The 10,992-nt window shown below is 42.9% G+C and overlaps 1 protein-coding gene across 1 annotated transcript; it reads right to left on the bottom strand.

Moving 5' to 3' along the window:
• Window positions 1-253: 253 nt before the first annotated feature.
• pou3f2a (POU class 3 homeobox 2a) lies at window positions 254-4,527 on the bottom strand. Its single transcript, XM_020623685.1, has one exon. The coding sequence runs from the start codon at window positions 2,658-2,660 to the stop codon at window positions 1,278-1,280; it is 1,383 nt and encodes a 460-aa protein (XP_020479341.1). The 5' UTR covers window positions 2,661-4,527; the 3' UTR covers window positions 254-1,277.
• Between the last annotated feature and the right edge of the window lie 6,465 nt (window positions 4,528-10,992).

Genomic DNA, 10,992 nt, shown 5'->3' with positions numbered 1-10,992 from the left:
CAGCTCGTGGATTTTCCCACATAACCTTCCTCTATCAGATCTGGTTGTTTATCACAGGATTTTAGTGGCAAAAAGAACACGTTCGGTGTTTGTGCTTTGGCACAGACTGACAGATAAACCTGAACAAACATACATACAAACAACCAAATAAACGAATGCAGATACATCCCACAAAGTGAATGAATGAGTCATACAGTAGTAGTAGTAGTAGTATAGCCACTGCGGCCAGAGCTGGTATGTTCAGTTGTTGTTGTTGTTTTTTTGTTTTGTTTTATTGTTGTTTTTTTAGGGGGGAGGGTCGTTTTTTTTTTAGGAGAAGGAAGGCAAATTGGGCTCGATTGTTCTGAGTGTTTCAGCCGGACAGTCTCGGTCTTTCTCATCACAGCATTTTGGAAAAGTACAGAAATAACAAACAACAAAAACACACTGTAAACAGGCGCACAGAAGGAGAAGCATTAAACTAATACTCTATCTCATTGATATTATTATTATTATTATCATTATTATTATTGTTATTATTATTATTATTATTATAGACTCCTACAACCCAGCCTACATTCAGAATGTAAGAAAATTTACTACGCGGGAAATGTTTAATTTAAATACATTATGAATGACAGTAGACAATCAATACGTCAGGTTATATTGAGACATAATAATAATAATGATAATAATAATAATAATAATAATAACCAATTCCACTGCCTGGTATTGGCTTTAATTTGTAACTCTGTAGCAGGTGTCTGCCATTTCAGCCCTCGCTTGCCACGAGCAGCGAAGAGCCCCTGTTGCTTTTGTTATGATGGAAAGATGGCGTTTATTTACCCACAATGACTGCGACTTATCATTATGCCCGAAGCTTGTTTTTATGTTTTCCCCCCGCGGACACTTCGTGTCCATATCACACTCTGTCTGTGTTTAATAACACATTACATAACAACACACTAGCGCCTTGGTAGAAGAAATAGAAAAAGCATTTTCGTCTTGATGTCGCTGTTTTTTTTTTTTTTGCGTTTTTTTTTTTTTTTTTGGTTAGTACACACCAGCCGTCTCCCAACATGCTTGGCAGTTCCGCGCCAGGAAACCTCTTCATACAGCTCTCTGCGTATTTTTAGTGCTGGAATGCCACTGTATATTCCCACTGTGTGTCCCACGGTCCAGCATTTAAAACTGGCTGAGATCCAGTTCCGGGCGGTCCAGCACAGAGAATCAAACAAATAAGAAGGTGTTATACCTCCTTAAGGGGTTCGTGTTTTGCACAGAATGATGGACTGGGGTCACTGCACAGGAGTTTGTCCTCCGTGGTGAGGAGGAGTGTCCCCGTACATGTCCTCCCCTCCTGGTATCTGTCCCCCAGCGGGTGTCATCCTCTTCTCCTTCTGCCGCCGGTTACAAAACCAAACCCTCACCACCTCCTTCTCCAGCTGCAAGCTGTCCGCTAGGGAGTTGATCTCTGCTGCCCCAGGTTTAGGACATTTCAGAAAATGGCTTTCCAGAGCCCCCTTGACGCCCACCTCGATGGAGGTCCTCTTTTTCCTTTTCCTCCCCTGTGCCGCGATTTTATCCAGGCTGGTGGGGCTCCCAGAGGTGGAGTCCGCCTCCTCCAGCCACTTGTTCAATAGGGGCTTGAGTTTACACATGTTTTTGAAACTGAGCTGAAGCGCTTCGAACCTGCATATGGTGGTCTGAGAAAAGACGTTTCCATACAGCGTCCCGAGAGCAAGTCCCACATCCGCCTGAGTGAAGCCCAGCTTGATACGCCGCTGTTTGAACTGCTTGGCAAACTGCTCCAACTCGTCGGAGGTCGGTGTGTCCTCGTCTGACTGATCCTGATGGCCCCCGTGCTGGTGATGGTGTGAGAGAGACTGCTGGTGGGCCCCAGGGCCGCCTCCGTGTTCACTGAGATGCGGGCTGTGGCTGTGGTGGTCCTCATCCCGCAGGGGGTGGTGGTGCATCCCCCCTTGCTCTCCCCCCGGCATCAAACCGAAACCGGACTGGGAATACACCAGGCTCTGGCCCTCAGATGTCGCCATACCGGGGATGTGCGTGGTGGCTGTGCTGGTTCGCCATGCTCTGGCGTCGTGATGCGCCTGCTGGTGCGCTAGGTGAGGGTGTCGCTGTTGTTGCTGCTGTTGCTGCAGACTGCTAGAGTTCTGCAGCTCCTCCCGGTCACTGTCGTGCAAAACGGGCTTCACGTCCTGTTCTCCAAGGGGACTAGATGGCCACGGCGCTCCGCTGTCACTGTGAGAGAGCGCCGTTATCCACTGGTGCGCGTGGCTGAGCGGATGTCCACCGCCCGGTAACGTGCTGTAGTCGTTCTGGAGCAGAGTGTGCGCGTCCCTGTAGGCTGCCGCCTGCTGCATGCTCCCGGACTCTGAGTGCGGCGGCGGCGCGCTGCTGGGGGTGGTGAGGACGCTGTAGTGGTTGGACGTTGCGGTCGCCATAACTATCGGAGCCAGAGTGATAGCTGGAGTTAAAAGGAGGCTGTCTTTGACAGTAACTCTTTTGCGCCACGGGGCAGCGAGGCGTCTCTCTCCAGCATCTCCCGGGCGCTTTGCCAAGGGGACGCAGAGGCGCGCACCTGTGGTCCGCCTCGCTCCGCTCTTTATTGGCCAAGAACGGTTGACAGATGTGGTTACCCCTGACAGCACCCCGCTCATTGGTCACGGGAGATTGTACAGAAACCCCAGTCACTCTGCCCAACAATACTAGTAGTCCTGCAGCATACTAGAGTACAAAGTGGAGGAAGAAATCGGGGTGTCGAGTGTAAACAGAAATGAGCTCAGCTATACAATTAAAAAAACAGGGTTTGAAAGTGGCTTAGCATGATTCTGGGTCAGTTGGTCAAATGTAATCGTTTGGAGCGTCAAAATGGTGCGTAAAAGTTGCACAAGGTACATTCAATTTACACATTAATTGATGTAGTGGCAACAGTTATGCACCCAAGAACAGAACTTTTTGGGCCCAAAGTCTCAAAGAATTTAAATTGATCCAGTGTTCATTCAAGTGAAGTAGAATATTTGGTATATTTTGCGCCATAAAACAGGAATGCTCATCAGGAGAAACTTCCAGCTGCCTCTGTGCCCTCAGGACGCGGTCCAGAGAGAGTAGCTGCGTGCTTCCAGGCCTCTGCCCCGTTGCCATGGCGAACACGTTGAATGGAACAACAACGCCCACGTCACAGCTGCAATTCGCTCCTTCTTTTCGTTCCGTTCCAGAGGGCTCATTGGGGCCGCGCGCACCGCCATCGGGACAAATAATGGGGGGCGAGCGGAGAGGGCAGCTCGGGGCCAAAGAGAGGAGGCTTCAAGAATGGGTCCTTCAGTCTGCTCTGCGCCTATCGTGCCCCCTTCCACCTGCTTGTTGGGTAAACTTTGAGATGGATGTACCCACAACGGCACGCGAGGCTTGGTCTCCCAAACCTCCAACCAGAAAAGCAGGCGTTGAATGTCAATGTCTGGACAAGAAAAAATGATCTCCAATGGACAAAAATAGCGATACTAAGAAGGGTTTTATTTGATCTAAATATAATGCAGTAGTGGAAAGTTACAGTCTGCTTTCTTGTGCTTTAAGTATTTTATTATACTTCTGCCCAAAATCATTTTAGAGATGAATATAGCACCTTATTCCTCTTTTTATTTTACAGATACTCTTCCTAGTTTATTAACAAAACAAAAAAATTAACTTATATGATAAGATGCCATAAACTACCCAAAAATAACCTATAATAAATTGCTGCTTAATCAATAATGCATCATAAATAGCTAGACATCAACATCATAATCTAACAGTGTCAAACAGGTCATTTGGCATGATGAGTACTTTCATTTTCAGTTTTTATTTTTGGACATTTAGCTGATAATTGTTTTTACCTGATTTTGAAGGCAGGGAGGAGGAGTCTCATTTTCTGCTAAGTGTCGAGATGCAGAACTGTATTACCGAATAACAGTATTGTTGACTAGAGAATATTCATCAAAGCACTAATTTTGCAATATCTGCCGGTCCTATCTGTAAATGAATGCGATGATATTGAAATTAAACTAATTCTCATTCAGCTAAGCCCCCTGAAACCCTTATAGACCCCTGGGGGGGTCCCTGGACCTAGTTTGGCAACTACTGGTATTTAGGAGATGTGATTTTATTGGCTCAAAGTGGGACACCGGCTGTAAAACATAACAGCTATTAGGAGGTTAAAGGAACCTCGAAGGACAAAAAATCTGCAAGTTTCACCTTCAAACTGAGGTGCTATGCAACATCATGGGCACCAGTGAAAATATCTGAAAAGGCAGAGTCACACCCACTGAATAGAAAAACAATAATGTTTATTAACAATCTTTATTAAAGACCATACTACAATAAAGTCCCTCAGAGGAAGTGCCAGGTTAATAAATGTAATCAAGCTGAAGATGCATAGATGTAAACTGACACACACTGAACTGTAGAGATCGAGAGTACACTGGCTTATGATTAGGGTGTAATTCTGAGAATTACCAAATGTGTCGCCAGGGGCTCTGGCAAGCCGTGTATTGAGAGAGGCAAAACATATTATCCTAATAGACTAATATGCAAACTAGTGGCTGCCCAATTACAGCACATAATAATGCATAAATGATGTGAGTCCTGTTCTTACAAGACGAAGAGGTCACTGTTAATTCAGTCAAAGGTGTCAACACCGGTGGCGGTTCCACACGCATACTGTCTCTGCTTCCATGTTCCTCGTTCTGTATTCAACAGTGAGAGTTAATGATGGAGAATCTGAGTGTTAAATTAACAGTAATTATATGGCCTCAGTGCTGTAAAGATTCAATTTCTTCTCAAGTCCAAGGGGCTAATTGTCCCTATGCGTAGGCAGAGAACTCTGTGAGATGTTTATGACTGAAACACCCACAGAACAAAAACAAACACACACATGCATTGAAACACCTACTGAAAAAGACATCTGTAGCTTTTTACATGTAGATTTACAGTTTTTTTTTCTGGTGCAGCACTAAAACTGCTTTCAGATCACCACCAGATGTGAAAAGCCAATTTTTTGCTCTTGTGTAAATAGCGTCACCTGCTCTCCCACATTAGTTTGAAAAAGAGTGCTTCAAGTGCAAGGTGAAACCATTTACATCAGTGAATGTTTGCCAGAAAACTAGTATTCTGGTTGCTTTCACTTTCTCCAGACCAGTATGTGACCGGCTAATGTCCCTCCCCCTGTGGGAACCCTCACGCAGGGGTAACTGGGGCAGGGGGCTTCTTTATACCGCCGGACACAGGGAGATAATGGCCATTCCTCCACAGCTGGCCCACACAATCAAAGGGAGAGGGGGCTCGGAGGAGTCCAGCTTTAACCAGGCTATTGTCTGGGCTAATTACATCTGAATGCGAGACCCCAAGAACCCACCTCCCCCCTGAGCAAAACCTGCACAGAATACCCCAAACAACCCTTCAGAGATGAGAGAGGGTGCACAGACACAGGGCACACACACACACACAAAAAATAAACCCGTAACTCCTTCATTACATCTAAACATAAGCACACAAGCATACACACACGCACATACACACTTTGGACTTGTTCATTACTCATACACACCACATCCCCAGCAGACACTCATCAAAGTGTTGTGTCTCTCTCACACACTCATATGTGGCACTCGGCATTAGATCAGATCTCAGCTTGCTGCTCTCAGAAGGGATGAGGAGGTCTTAGAGGACTTACGTTGAATAGAAAACACGATGAAGAGCCTTTCTCCAATGCAGCCCCGTAATCCCAATCTATACACTCCCTCTGCCCCCCAGCCACCAGTGCTCCCACTCCATCTGCAGCCTCAGCTCGGCACAGAGCAGTCTGTGTGTGTAAAAACTGCAAAGTAATATCAGGAAGTCCTTTTTTAAAGTGCTGTCTATCGCATTCACTACTACATTGATTCATTCTAATATTATTGACAGTGCACTGTTTGTTTTGATGCATGTCTGACAGAGAAAGAGTAGAGGGAGATGGTCCTAAAGACATTCTAGAGAAGCCTTGATTTAAATGTGTTGGCTCATGCTGAAAGTTGCATGTGCAAACAGTGTTATTAGTTTAAAATGTCTGTGAATTGTTTATTTCTAAGCTGCTGAAGCGGAGTTGCAGTTTAAGTTGTGAAACGAGGTGTCAGCTGAAACTGAAGCACTGAAAGGCTTTTGAAGTGTAAGAACTGAAAGCAGTGGAAACCAAATGAAGTGCAACCACTGAAAGCATTTTAAATTTGTTTAATTTAGCAGTTGAAAACAGTTGAAATACCAGTTGAAAGCAAATAATGAAGTGTGTAGACTGTAAATACAGTATGTGTGTACACTGTAGATAGTTGAAGTGTGTAGCTTATAGATTGTTGAAGCATCAGTAAGTTCAAGAAATGAAGAATTAGAATGTGATGGTGTCACCTACTCTAGGTTTGAATATGCCAAGCTAATGTACAAACACCAGTGTAGAATATACAGCACTAGCCCCCGTTCGCTCTTAGCTTGGTATAGATATATGGATGTATACATCATTTTCCCTGCACATGTTTCACATTTTGCTTGTGTGTGTGTGTATGTGTGTGTGTGAGACAGCGTCAGGGTTAGGGGGTCTCACTGGTGCTCAGTTTAGCATTGATTTATTCTCTTTCTCCAATTTATTTCCCTTTTGTCTGATCTGTCTCTGAGAGGACAAATGGAGGAGAAATGCCAAGCAGTCACCATCCTTCATACACACCCACCCACACACACACACACACACACACACACACATATTCATGCACATAGTGATAAACATTTCCACAAGCAGAAACGCCTTGAAATTCATATTTCTGCACAGGGTTGGCAAGCAAAAGCACTCACATACATACTATGTATCATGGTAGTATATGCACATCCCAACACATCTTCAGGCGCTGGCCAAAAGCTAAACAGCCTCAAGACGAAAAATACCTGCACACTGTGCTCCCAAAAAGGACATTTTATTGAATGCATACGATGTGTCGACTTTATAGTATGTCTTCATCAGGTGATATACGTAACTAACTTGAATATTATAGTAGATAGCATTCTCTTATATACAGTGAGCGGGAATTCGTTACATTGCTCTATTCAGATGATAACTGATTTTGGTGGTTTTGATTGCACACCAGTAGGGGATACAGAGTTAATAGCGCTGAGTTTCATGTTGTTAATATTGTGAATGATTTGATGTGTGGATCGTATACTGTAAATGTGATTGATTCGCTCTGGGTTGAATTAGGTGAAGTTATAAGCGGACTTTCTTGTTCACATGCTGACATTACCTGATAAAGACATGTAGTTGCGTTCAGTAAATCACCTTAATTTGGGAGCATTTATTCATGGTGGGTGTTCTCTGCTCTTGAGACACAGACATGTTCAAATACCTCTAAAACTCAGGTTCTTAATTTCCACCATTACTGTGCCAGACCAATCAGCATGGTGGCCATTCTGTTGAGCTATAAATTCACAACACTTCACAAGTCCCAAGGCACCAGGGCTCCTATAAGACTTCCCATGTTGTTCATATAACTGTCTTCAGAGGACCCATAAAGACATAAAGGGATGCTCCTACCACTAGGTGAGTGGTCATAATTCACCAGCAGGTATTTTTTTACCATGACACTGCTGTCAAGGTGCACAAATTCATCTCATCTCCTCCTTTATAATGTCCTACACAAACTACAGATAGGAGAGGTATGAGTGCAGTCATATTTTAGAGGCAGCTTGCTGTCACATCCTTCTGTAATGGTTTGGTTTTGGAGGAGGAGTGTGTGGGCTTGTGGGTACAAGCATAACACTTCGTGTCATTTCTGCTTTGAGGTGTAATAACAAACCTTACCCTTTACTTCCCAAGCTGAAAAAGATTGCATCGGAAACAGGGGAGCGAGGGACAGAGGAGGGGCAGGTAGGTCATTAAACCCACTTGAAAGCTCAGCACCTTGATCAATAGGCATGGGCCAAGAAGGGATTAGAATTGGGCTAAATCTGCTCTAATCAATACTGATGGCTAACCCTGGGGTTAGAACAGGAGTAAATCTCCATACATGTCCATACACAAGTCTACACTACGTCTACAGTAAAGATAAATCTACAGCTGCCCATGCAAATGGACACACAATGGGTTACTGTGCAAGCATAGTCAATATGAATGAGTGCTGTATCGGCCTTAGGCAGCGATGTGTTTAGTCATATCTTCGTGAATATACACTCTGTCTAGTTAGATGATTGAGACAGTAAATTTGGACTCATTGATGGGGACAAGTAGAGTGAGTCAAGCTCTCATAAATGTGTTTGAGGAGGGGCCAAATGGGTTTTTGTGTGAAAGAGTGAGAGAAAGAGAGAGAGAGAAACAGTCACTTTTGTTTCTATGTCTGTGCGTATACACAAAGCAAAGCAATAATGGAGGAGAGAATGACTTATAGACAGAGCTGACATGGATGATTGACTGTTTCACACCCTAAGATGGATATCACCGCTTAGATTGATCTTACAAGCACAAGTCTGCGTATCAATTACTGATACTGATCGGTGTAGCTATGGACAAATAAGGGCAAGGAACACTGTTGCACATATATATTCTGATCAGCTAATTCCACCAGGGTTAAGATTTATGTCTCTTTATTAAATTATTATCTGTTTCCGCTAATCATCAGGGACGGACTTCTGACCACAAATGGTCGTCAGCCTAGGACTGAAGGAAAATTGGTAATGTTTAAAAGGCTTGTTTAACATTTTGGAAAATATGTTTGTTTGCCTTCTTGCTAAGAGTTAGATGAGATGATTGATACTAGCATAAGTATATTTCCCAAAATGTAAAACTATTCCTTTAAGCATTATCAGTATAAATGTTGCCCTGGGCTGAAGACTACTTTGTGCTCAGAGGTACAGTATCTTTATTTTCCTAAACGAGATTATTCTTGTGTATTAGGTTAACGCAAAGACTGGAAACAGCCTAACATAAAGGCAGAGTTCGCAGTTTGTACTCTTTAGTTTTTAGGTAAATAAACAAGTTATAAAGAGGTAAATAATGTACATAACAGCTGCTGATAGGTGGATTTAGCAAGCTTTTAACACAGCTAGGATAGTTGTTTCTCCTGTTTCCATCTTACTGTTGTAAGATAAGCTAACAGCTAGCTTTATATTTTCTACTATATTTACAGGCATAAGTATGGAATCAATCCCCTCATCTAAGTCTGAGCAAGAAAGCGTTAGTGTGCCCTGAAATATTATTGACATGCCTTACATCAAAAATATTTATCCTAATAGAGTGTTTTGTCCAGTGCTGTAAGACATTTTCTCTCTTAATTGTTTACATGTGAACAACTGAACTTGATACACAGTGACAAAAACCTGACACCAATACCCTAAACGCCTCAATTTTCTAAAAATACAGGCATATTTTCTGCTTTTCACCCAAATGGCAATCCTAAATCACAGTTTTTTTCACATACACTGCACAAAATTCACTGCATTTGGCACATTCTTTATAACGAAAGTCTCTTGTGTTCATGTGGACAGCATTGTCCTTCAAAATGCTGAGGCAAAATGATCAATTGGCCATACTGATGACTCGCAGGTGCAAACACTAGTTACTAAATTGGTCAATTACAAATCGGAGTAGAGGGCCGAAGGTGAGCTCTCCTGTTTTGGAGATGAATAGACGACAATGATAGAGAGAGATTTGGAGAGAGAGGATAGCTGGTTTGAGAGGAGGAAGAGGAGGGAATGGCAAACAAGAGGAAGAGGAGTTGCATCAGCATCTTTGATGAGGTCTGGGTCACTTCAGCTGATTGTAATATCACCTTTTTCTGAGAGTGAAGGCGGGTATTGTTGCACCTATCAGTGAGCTCCTATCCACACACTTTGTTGCCTGTAGGCCAACACACAGTGTCGCACTGTATTGTGTAATGTATTGTATTAAACAAATAGTTTATTTGTTCAGTTAAATCACCTCACAGTGCATGTTATTTTTGAGCTTCATTTAAATTAATGCAATATATAAATGTCTCTTTGAAACCAAAAACCCATTCTGCAAACATTAATGATAAGAATTTAATCGTTTCTTGCAGTGGTTTTATTCTTTCGACCACAGAGACCCCAGCTGTTCCATCATCACACCTCATCCCCCGTCTCACTACCAAGCTGGTGAAAGAACGGGACAGAAGAAGACGTATTTAACAGACGTCTTACTTCTGGGTAGCCTTTTTAAGCACCCTTCCAAACACACAGACCCTCCACTACAATATGCAACACTTACAGCAGGCTCAAATGCCAAAAGCTGGAGTTTGGAAAATGTTAAATATGTTCTTTTGGATTTAAGGGAAATTAAACAACATGTTTCACCTCATTGCCCTTTAAAAAGCAGAGTGAAAAGTGAAAAGCAGCAAAAAAAAAAAGTTGACATAACTTTAACAGGTTATCTCATTTCTCAGTCACATTCCATCAGTACTGTACTCAAGTACACCATGTACTCAAAATAATTACAAACAAAACAAAATGGGTCAAATGAGATGTAGTAGGTTCCACAGTACATAATAGTGATGGTGTGAGATTTGACTGAAACCACAGCTACTTTTAAAGATTCTGAACCTGAGCCAAGATGTGTGTCCAGTGATGGATAGGCCAGAGACTGTGGGGAGCAATAATGGTTGTTCTCAGTGTGGTAATCAAACTAATCTCTGTCTTGTTCTCTTGCTTTCTGTCTCCAACATAATAGCACAAACTGTTCTTCTGCTTTACCTCCTTTAGACATACCTTTACCTTGAAGTGACAGTTTTCCAGGGTATCAAATCAGAAGGCATAATCCCCTGGTATTTCCTTTCTCTAGTTACCACTTGATATAGATATACAGTACACAACTTCATTACAGTGTCTCTCAGCATGTGGAATTTGTGTGACTTATAGTAAACAAACAAATTCACCTTTAAGAGTCAAAGCAGCGGAGTATGTGGCAATAGAAAATGCTTCTGTTGGAGTATTATG

The sequence above is a fragment of the Monopterus albus genome, unplaced genomic scaffold, assembly GCF_001952655.1.
Source record: "Monopterus albus unplaced genomic scaffold, M_albus_1.0 scaffold307.1, whole genome shotgun sequence".
NCBI classification, from domain to species: domain Eukaryota; kingdom Metazoa; phylum Chordata; class Actinopteri; order Synbranchiformes; family Synbranchidae; genus Monopterus; species Monopterus albus.
Note: the sequence above shows the minus strand (reverse complement) of the source record. Positions and strands in the feature narration are given on the sequence as shown.

Excerpts from the sequence above, each read along its gene's own strand:
- pou3f2a (XM_020623685.1), bottom strand. The coding sequence starts at position 2,660 with ATGAGCGGGGTGCTGTCAGGGGTAACCACATCTGTCAACCGTTCTTGG.